The sequence below is a fragment of the Cnephaeus nilssonii genome, assembly GCF_951640355.1.
Source record: "Cnephaeus nilssonii genome assembly, chromosome: 2".
Taxonomy (NCBI): Eukaryota; Metazoa; Chordata; class Mammalia; order Chiroptera; family Vespertilionidae; genus Cnephaeus; species Cnephaeus nilssonii.
The window spans coordinates 33,820,236-33,835,507 of NC_137073.1; the positions used below are offsets into that span (position 1 = coordinate 33,820,236).

Sequence of the window (15,272 nt, forward strand, 5' to 3'; positions counted from 1 at the left end):
TAAAGGCACGCGTGAGTGGAGCATGGCGCTGTACGCGGCGGCGGCGGCTGTGCTGGCTGGTGTCGAGAGCCGCCAGGGCTCCATCAAAGGACTGGTGTACGCTAGCAGTTTCCAGGTAGCGGGGTTCGGGGTTCGGGGTTCGGGGTTCGGGGTTCGGCTGGGCGGGAGGCTAGCCTGGGCCGGGCCCCGCCTCAGCTTGTGTGTCTCTGGCCGCGCGCAGAACGTGAAGCAGCTGTACGCGCTGGTGTGCGAGACGCAGCGCTACTCAGCGGTGCTGGACTCGGTGATCTCCAGCGCCGGCCTCCTCCGCGCCGAGAAGAAGCTCCGGCCGCACCTGGCCAAGGTGACGGGCGAGGGGTGGGGCGGGGGCGGGCAGAGAGTCCCTCCTAACCTGGTCCTAGCTCCCTACGGTCCGCCGTGTGACGGTAGCTCCTCTGAAATGAGGACGCGCAGCCCGCCTCTGAGTTATGAATTGAGGGGAGATGAAAATGCTTTAACTGCAAGGCTTGTGTGAAAGATTAAATAAGAACAAAAGTACAAAGTAGCAATGGCAGGGGCGATTTAGGTAAAGCAAAAGGGTGACGTTGACGAGGAGGAGGGTTGAGATCTTGAGCTCTGCTGGTGAGCGGAAGGGTTCAGGACTGGGGAAGCAAGACTTCAGGTTCAAATCCTGTATCTGCCATTGATTGAGTGTGATCTGCACAATGTTCCTCACTTTCCCCTGTTACTGTCTCGACAGGTGGTCTGTTTAGCCTTTCCAGTTCCAACACTATGGAGTTGGGAGGCATTAATGCTTAGGGTTGTTGTTTTTTCTTACCTCTTGATCTCTCCATCTCCAGGTGCTGGTGTATGAGTTGTTGCTGGGGAGAGGCTTCAGAGGGGGTGGGGGCAGATGGAAGCCTCTACTGAACCGTCACCAGGCAAGGCTGAAGGCTGAGTTGGCCCGGCTGAAGGTTCATCGAGGCGTGAGCCGGAATGAGGACTTGTTGGAAGTGGGATGTGGGCCTGGCGCAGGTGAGCTGAGTTGGGGGGTGGGGGATAGCCATCGGGCCCTCAAATGGCATGTTCCTGCTCACTGATGGCTGGTTGCTTCCTAGCCTCCCAGGTGCCTCGATTTGTGCGGGTGAACACTCTCAAGACCTGCTCTGATGATGCAATCGATTATTTCAAGAGACAGGGTTTCTCCTACCAGGGTCGGGCTTCCAGGTGAGCATAGAACCCTAGCTGCCCTAATCTCGGGAGGTGCGGGGGTGGGGGTGGAGTGGAGGGATGGGGGGGGGGGGGGCGCGCTGGGGAAACGGATGGGGAGACGTGGGATGGTTGTGACTGCACTCTGGTTTTTTCATATTTTTACAGCAGTTTCTCCATCCCCTTCCAAGGCCTGTTTTCCTCCATTCCTTAAACATTGATTGTTCTGAGAGTCCATTGACATTCTTCTAATGTATCTATCCTTCAATTTCTTCTCTAGCTCTAATTCCTAATTCTCACCTGATGATTCTTGACTCCCAGTCTAGACTTCTCTCTTGTATTCATTCCCTCAGGTTCATATCAATGCTTTACAGATACCACAGTCACAGCATATGCCAAACTGAATTCATCCATCCTCTGAACTTTGCACCTTTGTTGTTGTTCAGTAACACTCAAAATTTAAAAGTAATTCTTCCAAAAAATATGCTTAAACAAGTTATTGGATTATTTTGCAGTATTTCTTTTTTAAGTTGAGTATAATTGACCTATATAACATTATGTTAGTTTCAGGGGTACAGTGAAATGTATATATTTGATATTTGTATATATTGCAAAATGATCACCACAGCAAGTCTAGTTAACATCTGCAAAAATTTTTTTCTTGTGATGCAAACTTTTAAGATTTATTCTCTTAACAACTTTCGAATATGCAGTACGGTATTAACTATAGTCACCACGATGCACATTACCTTCTTATGATTTATTTAATAATTGGAAATTTGTACCTTTTGACTCCCTTTACCCATTTTGTCCCCCACCTCCCAGATATGTTCTTTGTATCTATGAGCTCTGGGTTTTTTGTTTTGTTTTAGGATTCCACATATAAATGAGATCATAACGGTATTTGTCTTTCTCTATCTGACTTTGCCGTTAAGGTCTATATATCTTGTTGAAAATGACAAGATTTCAACTTACACTAAATTAAAAAAAAATGGCAAGATATTTCTTATGACTGAATAATATTTCACTGTGTGTCACATTTTCTTTAATTCATGTATTGATGGGCACTTAGGTTGCTTCTATGTCTTGGCCATTGTAAATAATGCTGCAGTGAACATGGGGGTGCATATATCTTTCAAATTAGTGCTTTCCTTGAGGTAAATACTCAAAAGTGAAATTGCTGGATCATATGGTAGTTTTGTTTTTAAAATTTTGAGGAACCTCTATATTGTTTCCCATTTGGAATTTACATTCCCACCAGCAGTGCACAAGAGTTCTTTTTTCTCCACATCCTTGCCAATACTTATTTCTTGTGTTTTTTATAACACCCATTCTAGCAGATGTGAGGTGATATCTGATTTGGGTTTCCCTGATGATTAATGATGTTGAGCCTTTTTTCATGTACCTGTTGGCCATCTGTATATCTTCTTTGGGAAAATGTCTATTATCCTGTGCCCATTTTTTAATTGGATTGTTTGTTATTGTTGTTTGCTATTGAATTCTTTATATATTTTGGATATTGACCCCTTATCAGATAGATGATTTGCATATACTATTTTCTAGTAAGTTGCACCTTCATTTTGTTGATGGTTTCCTTTGTTGTACAGAAGCTTTTTAGTTTGATATGGTCCTTCTTGTTTATTTTTGTTTTTGGTGTCAAATCCAAAATATCATTACCAAGACCCATGTCAAGGAGCTTACTGCCTATGTTTTATGGTTTCTGGTCTTACATTCAAGTCTTTAATCCATTTTGAGTTGATTTTTGTATATGGTATAAGGGAATGGTCCAGTTTCATTCATTCTTTTGCATGTGACTGTCCAGTTTTCCCAACATCATTTATTGAAAAGACTGTCCCTTTCCCCATTGTATATTCTTGGTTCCTTTGTCATAAATTGACCAAATGTGTGTGGGTTTATTTCTGGGCCCTCTGTACTGTTTCATTGATCCTTGTGTCTGTTTTGTTATAGCCTTGTAATATCATGTGAAATCAGGGAGCATGCTGCCTCCAGCTTTGTTTTTTCTGAAGATTGCTTTGGCTATTTGGGTCTTTGGTGGTTACATACAAACTTTAGGATTATTTGTTTTATTTCTGTGAAAAATGCCACTGGAATTTTGATGGGGATTGCATCGAATGTGTAGATTGCTGTGGGTAACATGGACATTATAACAATATTCTTCCAACCCATGAGCATGGAATATCTTTCATTAATATCTTATAAAGTTTTCAGTGTACAAGTCTTTCTCCTCCTTGGTTAAATTTATTCTGAGGTATTTTATTCTTTTTGATGCAATTATAAATGGGCTTCTTTTAAAATTTCTGATAGTTCATTATTAGTGTATTGAAATGCATCATATTTTTGTATATTGATATTGTATCCTGCAACTTTACTGATCTTGTTTACTAATTCTGAGATGTTTTTGGTGGAGTCTTTTAGGGTTTTCTATATATATGTTATTTGCAAATAATGACAATTTTACTTCTTCCTTTCCAGTATAGATACCTTTATTTTCTTGCCTAATTGCTCTGGCTAGGACTTCCAATACTGTTGAATAAAAGTAGCCTTGTCTTGTTCCTGATCTTAGAAGAAAAGCTTTCAGCTTTTCACCATTGATATGATATTAGCTGTGGGCTAATCCTATATGGCCTTTATTATGTTGAAATACATTTCTTCTATACCAACTTTATTTAGAATTTTTGTGATAAACCCTTCATTAAAAAAATTTTTATTGATATCAGAGAGGAAGGGAGAGGAAGAGAGAGAGAGAAACACCAGTGACGAGTGAATCATTGATTGGCTGCCTCCTGCACGGCTCCCACTGGTTATCAAGCCCGAAACCTGGGCATGTGCCCTTGACCGGAAATGAACCCGGGACCCTTCAGTTCGCAGGCCAATGCTCTATCCACTAAGCCAAACCTGCTAGGGCAACCCTTCATTTTGTTAATGTGCTATATCATTAATTTGAACCATCCTTGTGTCCCTGAACTTTACACCTTCTGCATTCCCTATTTTAACCTAGCAGATATAATTATGCCCTTATTTGATCAAACCAGACACTGAGTCATCCTAGATGCTTTCTTCCTCTCCTTCCACTCACTCACTACTCTGCCTTCAGCATTTTTCTCAAATCTGCTTTCTTTTTGTCCTCCTGGACATTACCTAGGTTTAGGCACTCATCCTAACTTGGTTGGCTGCCGAAAGATCTGAAACCATATCCGACGTGTTACTTCCCTGCTGAAAACCCTCTCTTGACTCTCCATTGTGCTGTGTCCCCTGCTTCTTCTCCAGGCCCATCTGCCATGGCACTCTGTGCACCTGTTGTTCCCACAATGATTGCCGCTCTCTGCTCTGATGCTTTCCCACCTCTCCCGTCCTTTGACAGCTCTGGGACGCGCCTCTGCCCCTCCCCCACATCTGTTTTAGGTGTTCTCCCTTCTGCCTGGAGCATGTTGCTTAGAAACCAGGGAGGTAGAGTAGAGAATGGTTGTGTGTGGGTTTAAATTCCAGCTCTGCTGCTTGATAGCTTTCTGAACTGAGACACTATTCTCTAGGCCTGTTTCTATGTGGGTCAGGGTGGAGTGGACAATGCTCCTTTACAGAGTTTAGTGAATTTAGTTTTCATCTTAGCTTCTCACATTACTAACTCATCCATCAGGAGTCAGCTCAATACTTATCTCCCCTACAGCTACCCTTCTCTATCCAATTCTCCCCAAAATAACCTCTCAAGGTTTTAGCAGTAATGGCTAACATTTATTGAGTGCCTAATTTGTGCCATATATTTTTCTAAGTACTAGGTGTATCGGTTAATAATAGCGGATTTTGTAATCAAAGAAAACACGATAATTTCAAGAGAAACATCAAAAGTGCTTTATTCAAAGTAATGTCCATCGCTAGCTACACATTTCCCCATCTTTCAGGTAATTTTTAAAAAAATACATATTTTATTGAATTTTTACAGAGAGGAAGGGAGAGGGATAGAGAGAAACATCGATGAGAGAGAAACATCTATCAGCTGCCTCCTGCACACCCCCTACTGGGTATGTGCCTGCAACCAAGGTACATGCCCTTGACTGGAATCGAACCTGGGACCCTTGAGTCCGCAGGCCGACACTCTATCCAGAGCCAAACCAGTTAGGGCGATCTTTCAGGTAATTTGTTGATACCGTCCCAATAGAACTTTTCTTGTGTTGAGGCAAACCATTCAAAGACCCAATTTTCCACTTCTTCATATGTTTTGAAGTGCTGCTCAGAAAGTGTGTGTGCCATCGATTAGAACAAGTGGTAATCTGAAGGAGCAAGGTCTGGTGAATACGGCGGGTGGGTTAATACTTCCCAGGCAAGATCTTTTAATGTGTCTTTAACTGGTTTTGAAGTGTGTGATGGTGCGTCATCATAAAGCAAAATTAATTCACCGTGTCTTCTGGCCCATTCTGGTCGTTTTACGATCAAAGCATGGTTCAAATTGATTATTTGTTGTTGGTAGAGGATCAGTATTAACAGTTTCACCTGGTTTTAGAAGCTCATAATACACCACACCTTCCTGATCCCTCCAAATGCAGAACATTGTCTTCTTTCCAAAGTGATTTGGCCTTGCATTGGATGTTGATGGTTGACCTGGATCAACCCATGATTTTGTGCATTTGGGATTCTCAAAATCCACTTTTCACCACTAGTCACAATTCGATGCAAAAAAGCCTTTCTTTCTTGCCGTTGAAGCAATATTTTACTGATGAATTTTCGGTTTTCCATTTGTCTTTCATTCAGTTGATGTGGCATCCATTTTCTTCCTTTAAAGTCTTTTCCATTGCTTGTAAATGATTGGAAATTATTTGCTGAGCAACGTTTAATCTTTTTGCAAGTTGTTTTTGAGTTTGACACACATCTTCATCCAATAATGCTTGTAATTGTTGGTCTTCAAACTTTTTCGGTTGACCTGGACGTACTTTGTCTTTCACATCTAAATCATCACTTTTAAAGCATTTAAACCAGCGTTCACAAGTATCTTGAGATGGAGCATGTTCACCATAAGCTTCCCAAAGTATTCAGCAGCACTTTTCTTCAAAATAATGAAAACTTCCCGCAAATGCTCTTTTTTTTGGCACGAAATTCGACATTTTTAAGGGTAAAAATACCTATGATGTTAACACCTTCAGCAAATTTGACATATGAAGTTTAAAGCTTATTGTCAATACAACAGAATAGCATACATATCAAATCGCATATATATCAACATATGTGTAATGCCATCTATTGAAAAAAATCCGCATTATTAACCGGTACACCTAGTATTTCGCATGAACTCATTTAATCATCACAGGTACTATTTTCTAGAAGTGCAAACAGGCTGAGATAAAGGCACTTGCTCATGCTTCTACTGCTGGTAAATGGCTGAGGGATCCTGAAATCAGAGTCTGGTCTGAGAACCCAGACTCTGTCTTATTATCCTCTTTAGTTCAGCCTTAAACTTTTGTTGCATGAATGGTTAACATGTTAGGTAACATGTAAAATGCCCAGCCTGGTGCCTGGCATGGAACAATTCAAGAAACGTTGAATGAATGGTTCTTGTTCCCTGACAGTCTTGAGGACCTAAAGGCCCTCAAAGGGAAGTGTTTTCTTCTGGATCCCTTGTTGCCAGAGCTGCTTGTGTTTCCTGCTCAAACAGATCTGCATGAACATCCACTATACCAAGCTGGTCACCTCATCTTACAAGACAAGGTAGGGAAGGTGGGTGGAAAAGGAAAGAATGTGTAGGAGTGACCAGCTTGGAGTCTGTTCACCCAGCAGTTGTGCTTTGCCCTGCCAGGCTAGCTGTCTCCCAGCCATGCTGCTGGCCCCGCCCCCAGGTTCCCATGTCATTGATGCGTGTGCTGCCCCGGGCAATAAGACCAGTCACTTGGCTGCTCTTCTAAAGAACCAAGGGTGAGTGCCATGGTCAAAGGGAGGGAATGGGGTCGGATCCTGTAGTTGGAGAGAAATAAGGAACTCGTTTTCCCAATAGGTCTGAAGGCTGAAAGGAAGATTTTCCTTTAAATATGTCCTTCTGGACTTAGAGCAGTTCCTGATATAGCCCCAAACTAAGCTTCCCAGTGGGTTGCAGGTCCCAGCCTCCTGTTCCTGAGAAGTGAATTCCTTAGTCCTTGTAGGCTGTATAAATGTTATCTTCTGCATGTCCCAACTTAATGTCCATTAGATGGTGTATAAACTCAAGTTAACCTCAACTCTGGCCTTGTCTGTAGGAAGATCTTTGCCTTTGACCTGGATGCCAAGCGGTTGGCGTCTATGGCTACTCTGCTGGCCCGGGCTGGAGTCTCTTGCTGCCAGCTAGCCGAAGAGGACTTTCTGGCAGTTTCACCCTCAGACCAGCGTTATCGGCAGGTCCAGTACATTTTGCTGGATCCTTCCTGTAGTGGCTCTGGTGAGATGGGGAGAATTCATAGCCTAGGGACCAACAGATCAAGAGCAGCCTTAGAGTGGAAATGGTAGCAGTTCATTTAGGTCTTGGGTTTATTTAGTTCTGACTCAAATTGTCTTGTGACCCTGGGCAAATGTTCTCATTTATAAAGTGGGGATTTCAGTATAAAACAAGGCAATTTAATTAAAACACTCTTTTCCCTAGGTATGTTGACTAGACAGCTGGAGGAGCCTGGGACAGGTATACCTAGCAAGGAACGTTTGCGTGCCCTGGCAGGGTTCCAGCAGCGAGCTCTGTGCCATGCGCTCACTTTCCCCTCCCTGCAGCGCCTGGTCTACTCCACGTGTTCCCTTTGTCAAGAGGAGAATGAAGATGTGGTACAGGAGGCCCTACAGCAGAGTTCAGGAACCTTTAGGTAGTTGGTTTCCACTAGGGTCTTGGGGAGGGGAGGGGGCTGCTCTCTTTTACCTAGAAGTCTGTGTGCTCTTCTCCACAGGTTAGCTCCTGTCCTACCCTCCTGGCCTCACCGAGGCCTTAACATCTTTCCAGGGGCAGAACACTGTCTCCGGGCCTCCCCTGAGACCACACTCACTGGTGGCTTCTTCATTGCTGTACTTGAACGGGTAGAGGTGCCAAGGTGAGCAGGGGGCCTGCTGGGAAGATGATAGAAGATTGGGACACATCTAACTTATATTTTTCTTCTAGCTCAGTCTCACAGGCCAAAGTATCAGCACCAGAACTTAGGTCCAGCCCCAGCCCAGCTCCGAAGAGAAAGAGGCGGCGGCGAAACACAGCAGCTGCTCCTAGCACGCTATCTTGCACAAAGCAGGTGCTCAAAACTTTGACTTCTTGGGTGGAGGAAGGGATGACACTGGTTCTCCCTTCGGCTTAGCTTTGGGCCCTCAGCCCCTGGCATCAGTTTAGTTTTTGAAAGGTTCTGTTCTTTTTGTTGCTATAGGAAGGAAATTGATAGTCGTTTCTCCAGCTGGGAAGACAGAGCGGATTGCTTCGTCCTTTGGGTACCTTCCCTGAGCCATGTTCTTGCTGTTGCGAGAAGTGCTACCCACAAAAATAAAAGGCAGGACATGGTCTACGATAGATCACAGTTTTTTTTTTTATTCTTAATGACATAAGCAAGGAGAAAAATCTCACATTCATACTAAAAATTCCAACTAGACTCACAGGAATTAAGTCTTTATTTGTAATGGAAAGTCCCAGCCTCCCGTTCCTGTCCAGTGCACGTACATGTACACATACACACACACTCTCACACTCAGGCCGTGCCAGGATACCCTCTTCAGGGGGTTCCTGGACCAACTGTCCTGCCTGTGGAACTGAGGTAAACTAGCTTAGAGTACTAAAACTAAGAGGGTCTACCTTACATAAGGTATAGGTAGAAGCTTGATTTCTAGGCCCGTGCCCCACCACACCCCTCCAATTCTAGTAGGTATTTGAGACTTGAGGTTCAGGCTCCCTCCTCAGCTCCACAGACAGTTAAGTATTAACAGAGCTCTTCTAGGGGTGGGGAGCAGTCACTCCCCTGCCACAAAACTTTCAACCTCAGTCACAAAAGGGTGAGGGGGACTAGTTACATCTACATCACATTATTTATAAAAAAAAGAATTACATTTACATAATGTGTCCAGAAGGAGCTCTAGTCACCTCAGGAAAGCTGCCTGGGACAGCACTAGAGCCTCTTCTTCACACAGGCATAACTTAACTATACAGCTAGTTCCTAATCAACAGCATGTATACTTAACCACCTCAATGAACCAAGCTTGAAGGAATTTAAAAGGCAATTTAGCTTAAATACAAAAATAAATTTTTATTTTGTTAAAAAATGTTTAAATATTTTTTCTTTTAATTTAGACACACGCATTCATACTTCTCCCAAAGAGGATGGGCATGGCAGCAAGGCTCTTAGGCCTGGGGTATGTGGCTTTGAAACAAAGAAAAGAAGGGTTGAGGGGAGAGGGGGTGGCGACTAAGAATTTGAAAGTGTGGTTCATTAATTTAGGTTTTCTAACATATACTAGGGGTGTTCTAGCCTCCTGTGAGGTCAGGTAGGTAGGAGAGAGAAACAGCAGAGGGAAGAGAAGAGGTCTTTGCTTCCCCTTGGCCCTATCCTCCTGGGCTGCCAGCCCTTAAAGTCAAAACACCATTTGAAAATCCAGGAGTTGGCACTTGTAGCCATAAAGTGGTGCTACTTTCCACATTCAATTAGCTAAGTCCCAGAAACTTGAAACAGATAAGTCCGGCACTACCAACATGCCGCCACTCATACAATTCAATTCTTCCTCCAAACTCGATTCAAAGAGAAACAGACATGAGCATCAGACAAAGTAACACAGGACAAGGCTTTAAACATACAATGCCAGAGAGGCAGATGTGCCCAATGAGGCCAGCAGGGATAGTGGGTGAGGAGGCAGCTGAAAGCAGTGGTGGGCATCCTGTCTGCTCCAAGAGCTTTCCTCCCTGGAGTGAGGGATCACCCCTGGATCTGCCAGGCTAACAGTCTTGAGCCACCAAGCTTTTAGGGGCCAAACTGGCAGATAGGATTGGGGACAAAACACTGACTCAGACTTGGCAAGAGGAAGTGAAATAGCAGGAGCAGCATCCACTGGGATCTTCAAGGCAAAGCTTGATTCAAGATCGTTTAAAAAGCAATAGATCCTGCAAGGAACCAGTTGAGGGACAAAGCAAGAAATGGGGAAACAGTCCCCTAAAGGGACCAGAGGACCACTTTTTATAGCCAAGCCAAGCAAGGTAAAGCTTTAGGGATAATCCATTTCCCCCAATCCCATCAAATGCAAACGAGAGAGAGAGAGAGAGAGAGAGAGAGAGAGAGAGGTGGGCAGGGCTCTTACTACCCTTCAGCAAAGATGGCTCTCTGGGGAAAAGGTGGGAAGGAAGGCTGCCTGACTAAGCTTATATACTAAACAAGTGAGGGAAGTAAGTGGACAGTATGTACAGATGTTTCTTTAGTTTTCTCCAGCCTCACCAGTGGAACTGTTCAAGTAAAGGTATCAGGCTTCTGCCCTGCCACATCCTGCCTCCCCCTCCACCAAGAGGCCTGAGGCTTCTGCTTCCTCTAAGAGAGGGAAATGGCCCCCAGGGCTGCTACTACCTCCCAGGTGGCTGAAGCCAGGTTTGCTTTATGAACTAGAAGGGTTAGAGGCTCTTCCTAGCAGGTACCAAGGTCCAGATTTGGGCAAGGGGTGGGGGGAATGGAGGCAGGGACAAACGCTATTTCTTGCGGGTGTGCTGCCTTCGGGCCTGCAGTCGCTGTCGAGCCCCTGGGGTCTTGGATCCTGCACCAATGGAAAATGAAGGGGCCGCCGATCCTGGAAAGATTCAACAAAATCTCATCAGGGCAGCTGCTACCTGAAAGCATTTCTTTGGTTGCCCCAATCTCTGGAAAGTTAGGCCAACAGGACTGTGGGTGCTTGAAGAGGGGGGGCTTCCCACAATTGCGTTGGGAGAGGGGCCTATTGAAAAGGCAAAACCCCGGAATCACAGTCTGGGCGAGGCCCTGGACGACAATTTTACCCGGCTTTCCAGTGATCCAGGAAATGCAGCCCAAAAAGGCTCCTCTGCTGTCTGCCGCCAACTGCAAACCTTGGTTGTGCTGGACTCTCAATCTGGCCACATCTTTCTCATGCTTTCAGCCTGACTTTCCGGAGAAGGCCTCAGAGAGTCAGGAAGCTACCAGCCCACCCCACCCTACTCCCTCTTCAGAGAATAAGCAGGCCATGCTGGCAACAGAGAGACTTGCTAAGCTTACCGAAAGGTCCGACTCCAACAAAGCCTTGGGTGGGTGTTGAGGATGCCCCAAAGGAGAGGCTGCTTCCTGATGTGCCCACTCCAGGGGCAGGGGTGTTCTGACCAAAGGTGGGTGTGGAGGTGCCTATAATGAAGAGATAGCAGAGAACTGTAGAGACTAGGCCAATGAGCAGAGGGTATCAAAGCAGATGGTAATGAAACTTGCAGAGATCTCTCTGTATGGGCATCCCCCACAGACCATCTTAGCTCTGAACCACTATCAGGACTAATCATGTTATTCCTCTTCTCCCTGTTAAACAGGTTGGGTTTTACCAGTTATACCCTCCCTTCCAGAAACCAGAGCCTTCCACCAAACTCACCACCATTCCGATCCACCCTGTAGGTCGCCTAATCTGCCCATGGGGTCAGTCATCAGCAAACTCCCTTGCCCTCCCTCACTGAATCCTGATTCTCAGTAGTGATTCTGCTTTCTCTACAGCCCCCCTCAGGGAAGGCTGCGTTCTCTCACATGTACTTGTCTCAGCCTGATGTGGTAGAAGTATCTTTCTTGATCCCTGAGGCCCAGATCTTGCTACCCCAATCTATTCCTCTATCCAACCTTCACCACCACACCTATCACCACCAGGAACTGTTCTAGCTCCCATAGCTTAACTACAACTACTGCATTCTTTCTTCCAGCTGTTTCCAGTAGTCCTGCATTTCCTTAATCTCATCAAAACCTTTAAGCTCACTGCCCCTCCTGCTATATTTGCTTGAGTTTAAACAGGTGGGGTTTTACCAGCTACCTTATTTTAGATCTATACCCCAATGACAGAATGTTGCTGGGGAAAAACAGTGCTAACTGGTCTCACTTTAAATTCATAACCACAATTTTCCAGCCCTCAAATTGCATGGCAGTCAGTTCTATTACACTTTCTCAGTACCTTCCTTTCTACTCTCCAAAATGACTATTTTAAGAGGCTCTCCTCTGTACATATTTCACCGTAATCTGCTCCCCAAAAATCTCTCATTTAATGAAATAAACAGAAACTATCAGGATCAAAACTTCTAATTCATCTTTCATATGGCAAGTAAGATCATTTTTCTGCTTGAAATTCTACAGTGATTTCCCTTAGGACTTAAAATCCAAACATTTAAACCCCGGCCATGGATGATCTTCAATTCTGCCTACCTCTCGACCTCTTTTCACACCATTTACACTTTTAAACTTCTAGCCACACCTTGCTTTTATCTGTTCATACCAAGCTTATTTCTGCCTTTGGGCCTTTGCACTATCTCCTGTGCCTGCAAAGCTCTCTTACACACATCTACCCACCTGCACTTGCAACCACTTTGTCACAAATATAGTCTTGGCTTAAATTTATTTCCTTGGAAAGGCCTTCCTTGATTACCTAATTAGCTCTTCTACAGTCAGTAATTACATGTTTTATTTTATCAAAACATTGTTATCTGACATATTTATATATTTAAGCCTGTCTCTTCACAACCATTATGTAAAGCTCCATAAGAGTGGAGACTATGCTGGCACTTAAAACAGTGCCTGGCACAGCAGACCAAATCAATTCCTAGTCTCACCTCCAAACACAGGCTTGCTCTCAGGCGTGCTGGCCACATTGAAGGCAAAGGGTGTGCTCTGGCTGGGTGCGCCCAGTGTGTTCTGACTCAAGCCTCCCCCAAAGGGGGCTGTGTTGCCAGTGGTCCCACTCTGTCCTCCTCCAAAGTTGAATGCTCCAGAGGTAGAGCTTGTGCCTGGGGTAGCCACATTGATCCCAAAACCCCCACTGCCAGCTGGGGCTGCCGAGCCCCCAAATGTGAAGGGCGATGGTGCTGTGCTGCCAAACACTGAACTACTGGTCCCGCTGCTGGTAGTCTGGGTTGTAGCTCCAAAGCCAGAAGTGGTGGCTGCACCAAAGGAGAAGGCAGCTGTGGTGCTGCCAAAGGCTGGCTGGGTGCTGGCAGGGGTGCCAAAGGCAGAGGCTGTGGGTTTCAAACCACCAAAAGCTGACTGCGCAGTGTTGCCAAAGGCTGGCTGGGTTGGGGTTGGTGCTGGAGTTGCAGTTGGGGCTGAGGCTGCAGAGTTTCCAAAAGTGAAAGAGTTGCCAAAGCTAGGGGCAAGGGTTGGCTTGGTAGCTCCCTGTTGCTGCCCATCAGTGGCCCCAAAAGGCTGGGGGTTGGCTGCCGGATATGATGGGAGAGGGGCCTTGGTGCCTGAGCCAAAGGGAATGTTGAATGTTGGGGTGGTAGAGCTACTGAATGTCAGGGTAGGCTGGCTGGTGGTGACCGGGGCTGAAGTTGTAAGGGTGCTGCCAAAACCACTAAAGCCAGTGGTGCTGCTGCTGGTGGCTGCCTGCACGGCACTGGGTAGGGACTGGCCAAAGGTGGTGGTGGTTGTCGTTGTTGTTGAAGTAGGAATGGCAGAAAGCTTGCCAAATTGAAATATGGAGCCTATGGCTGGGGTAAAGCTGGCACCAGAGGCAGGGGGATTCCCAAAGAGGAAAGGCTGGGAGGTGGAAGTGGTGGTGCTAGTCATGCTGTTCATGGTGCTGGTCACATTGCTCACACCAAAGCCAAAAGTAGGCTTCGAAGCTGAGTCTGCGGAGGTGCTGGCTGTGGTCGCAGAAGCCACTGTTGAGGTGGCACTGGCCTGGCCAGTGAAGAGAGGGGCATTTGTGGTTGTGGCTGTAGTAGTTGTCTGATTGAAGGAGAAGGGAGTTGACAAGGACACAGATGTAGGTGGCCCCATGGTGCCAAAAACAGGTTTGAAAGTGATGGGTGCGGTGCTGGTAGTTGTGGGAAGGGCAGAGCTAAAAGATGCTGTGGTTGTGACCTTGGAAGGGCTACATGGCAAGGGGCCCTCATTCTCACTTTTAGGTGGGGCCTCAAAAATGGGCTTGAACATGGGGGATGCTGAAGACACAGCAGGAGCTGCAGAGGCAGGAGGGTTAGCAGGGGGAGTGCTCAGCATTCCAAACAGAAGACTTGGCTTGGGGCTCGGGGCTGGGGCAGACATGGCCTGGGATGGGGCAGATGTCTCAGCCTGAGGTGACTTGGTGGTGTCAGTGACTGGTATGGAAGGAGGGGACAGCCCCAAGAAAGATACTGTGGGTTTGGAGTCTGAGGAGGTGCCTGGAAGGGGCGTTGACTGTGAAGAGCCAAGAGGGCCCAGAAGGCTGGGTGTCTTCTGAGGCGAATGGGACACAGGAGTTGCCACTCCAGCTGAATCATCTGGGGAGAAGAGTAGAGAGAGTGAATTCTGAGTATCTCAAACATGATGGTAGTCAATGCTTTTGTATCCTCCCTGTGCCCAGCACAGTGCTGGGGATTTAAGGGTCAGTCAACGAATATGACTAAATCTATACCATTGCCCTTAAAGTATTCATTACTTAAAAGTCAAGGAAGTGTTCGTTATTTCCACTCTTCATAGGTCATAAGGAATATAGAAGGGGATAAAACTTGGCCTAATTGGGTTAAATGTGTGGAAACAGTCCAGTTAATAACCTAGATACACTTCACTCACCTAACAAAGATTTACTATACTTGACTACCATATGCTAAGTGCAGAGCATATAACAATGAATGAGATAGTCTCTGCCCCTGAGCCCTGGGACAGGCTGAGAGCTAACATATACTACTACTGCATGATAAAGTGAAATAACAGGAGTGTGTATATATGAAGTGCTATGAAAGCAGGGGGCTGGAACAATCAACAGACCCTTGGAAACCTAGAGGGAAAAGTAATTCATATCTTGTGCCTTTGGTCTAATAAGCACGTGACAAGACATCTCAACCATGTAATCACTTTTACACTTCAGCGCTACCTCATGAGCATTATTCTCATTTTACAGATGGCAGCAAGGCTCAGAGCAGCTAAGGAAGTAGATTTCAAATC

The 15,272-nt window shown here is 45.6% G+C and overlaps 2 protein-coding genes across 4 annotated transcripts in view; one reads left to right on the forward strand and one right to left on the reverse strand.

The window, feature by feature from the left end:
• NSUN5 (NOP2/Sun RNA methyltransferase 5) lies at positions 1-8,695 on the forward strand. Of its 3 annotated transcripts, XM_079792459.1 has the most exons (11): positions 1-115; positions 221-343; positions 840-1,014; positions 1,098-1,206; positions 6,765-6,903; positions 6,992-7,107; positions 7,425-7,603; positions 7,805-8,015; positions 8,097-8,237; positions 8,306-8,429; positions 8,559-8,695. In XM_079792459.1, the coding sequence occupies exons 1-11, from the start codon at positions 23-25 to the stop codon at positions 8,568-8,570; spliced, it is 1,422 nt and encodes a 473-aa protein (XP_079648585.1). In that variant the 5' UTR covers positions 1-22; the 3' UTR covers positions 8,571-8,695. The 3 variants fall into 3 exon arrangements, with proteins under 3 accessions (XP_079648585.1, XP_079648584.1, XP_079648586.1); XM_079792458.1 differs by having other exon boundaries at positions 8,306-8,574; XM_079792460.1 differs by having other exon boundaries at positions 7,425-7,563; positions 7,927-8,015; positions 8,306-8,574.
• Positions 8,692-15,272, reverse strand: part of LOC307112060 (nuclear envelope pore membrane protein POM 121C-like) — a 22,903-nt gene continuing 16,322 nt past the window's right edge. The window contains exons 11-13 of the mRNA XM_079792435.1: positions 12,959-14,608; positions 11,385-11,507; positions 8,692-10,944 (exon numbers count right to left, since the gene is read on the reverse strand). Of these exons, the coding sequence (XP_079648561.1) occupies positions 10,847-10,944; positions 11,385-11,507; positions 12,959-14,608 (1,871 nt within the window). The 3' untranslated portion in view covers positions 8,692-10,846. The remainder of the gene's footprint in view (positions 10,945-11,384; positions 11,508-12,958; positions 14,609-15,272) is intronic.

Bases quoted from the DNA above. Each gene is read 5' to 3' on its own strand.
- NSUN5 (XM_079792458.1), top strand. From the start codon at position 23: ATGGCGCTGTACGCGGCGGCGGCGGCTGTGCTGGCTGGTGTCGAGAGC. The intron at 344-839 runs GTGACGGGCGAG...CTCCATCTCCAG, and splicing joins TCCGGCCGCACCTGGCCAAG to GTGCTGGTGTATGAGTTGTT. The intron at 6,904-6,991 runs GTAGGGAAGGTG...TTGCCCTGCCAG, and splicing joins ACCTCATCTTACAAGACAAG to GCTAGCTGTCTCCCAGCCAT.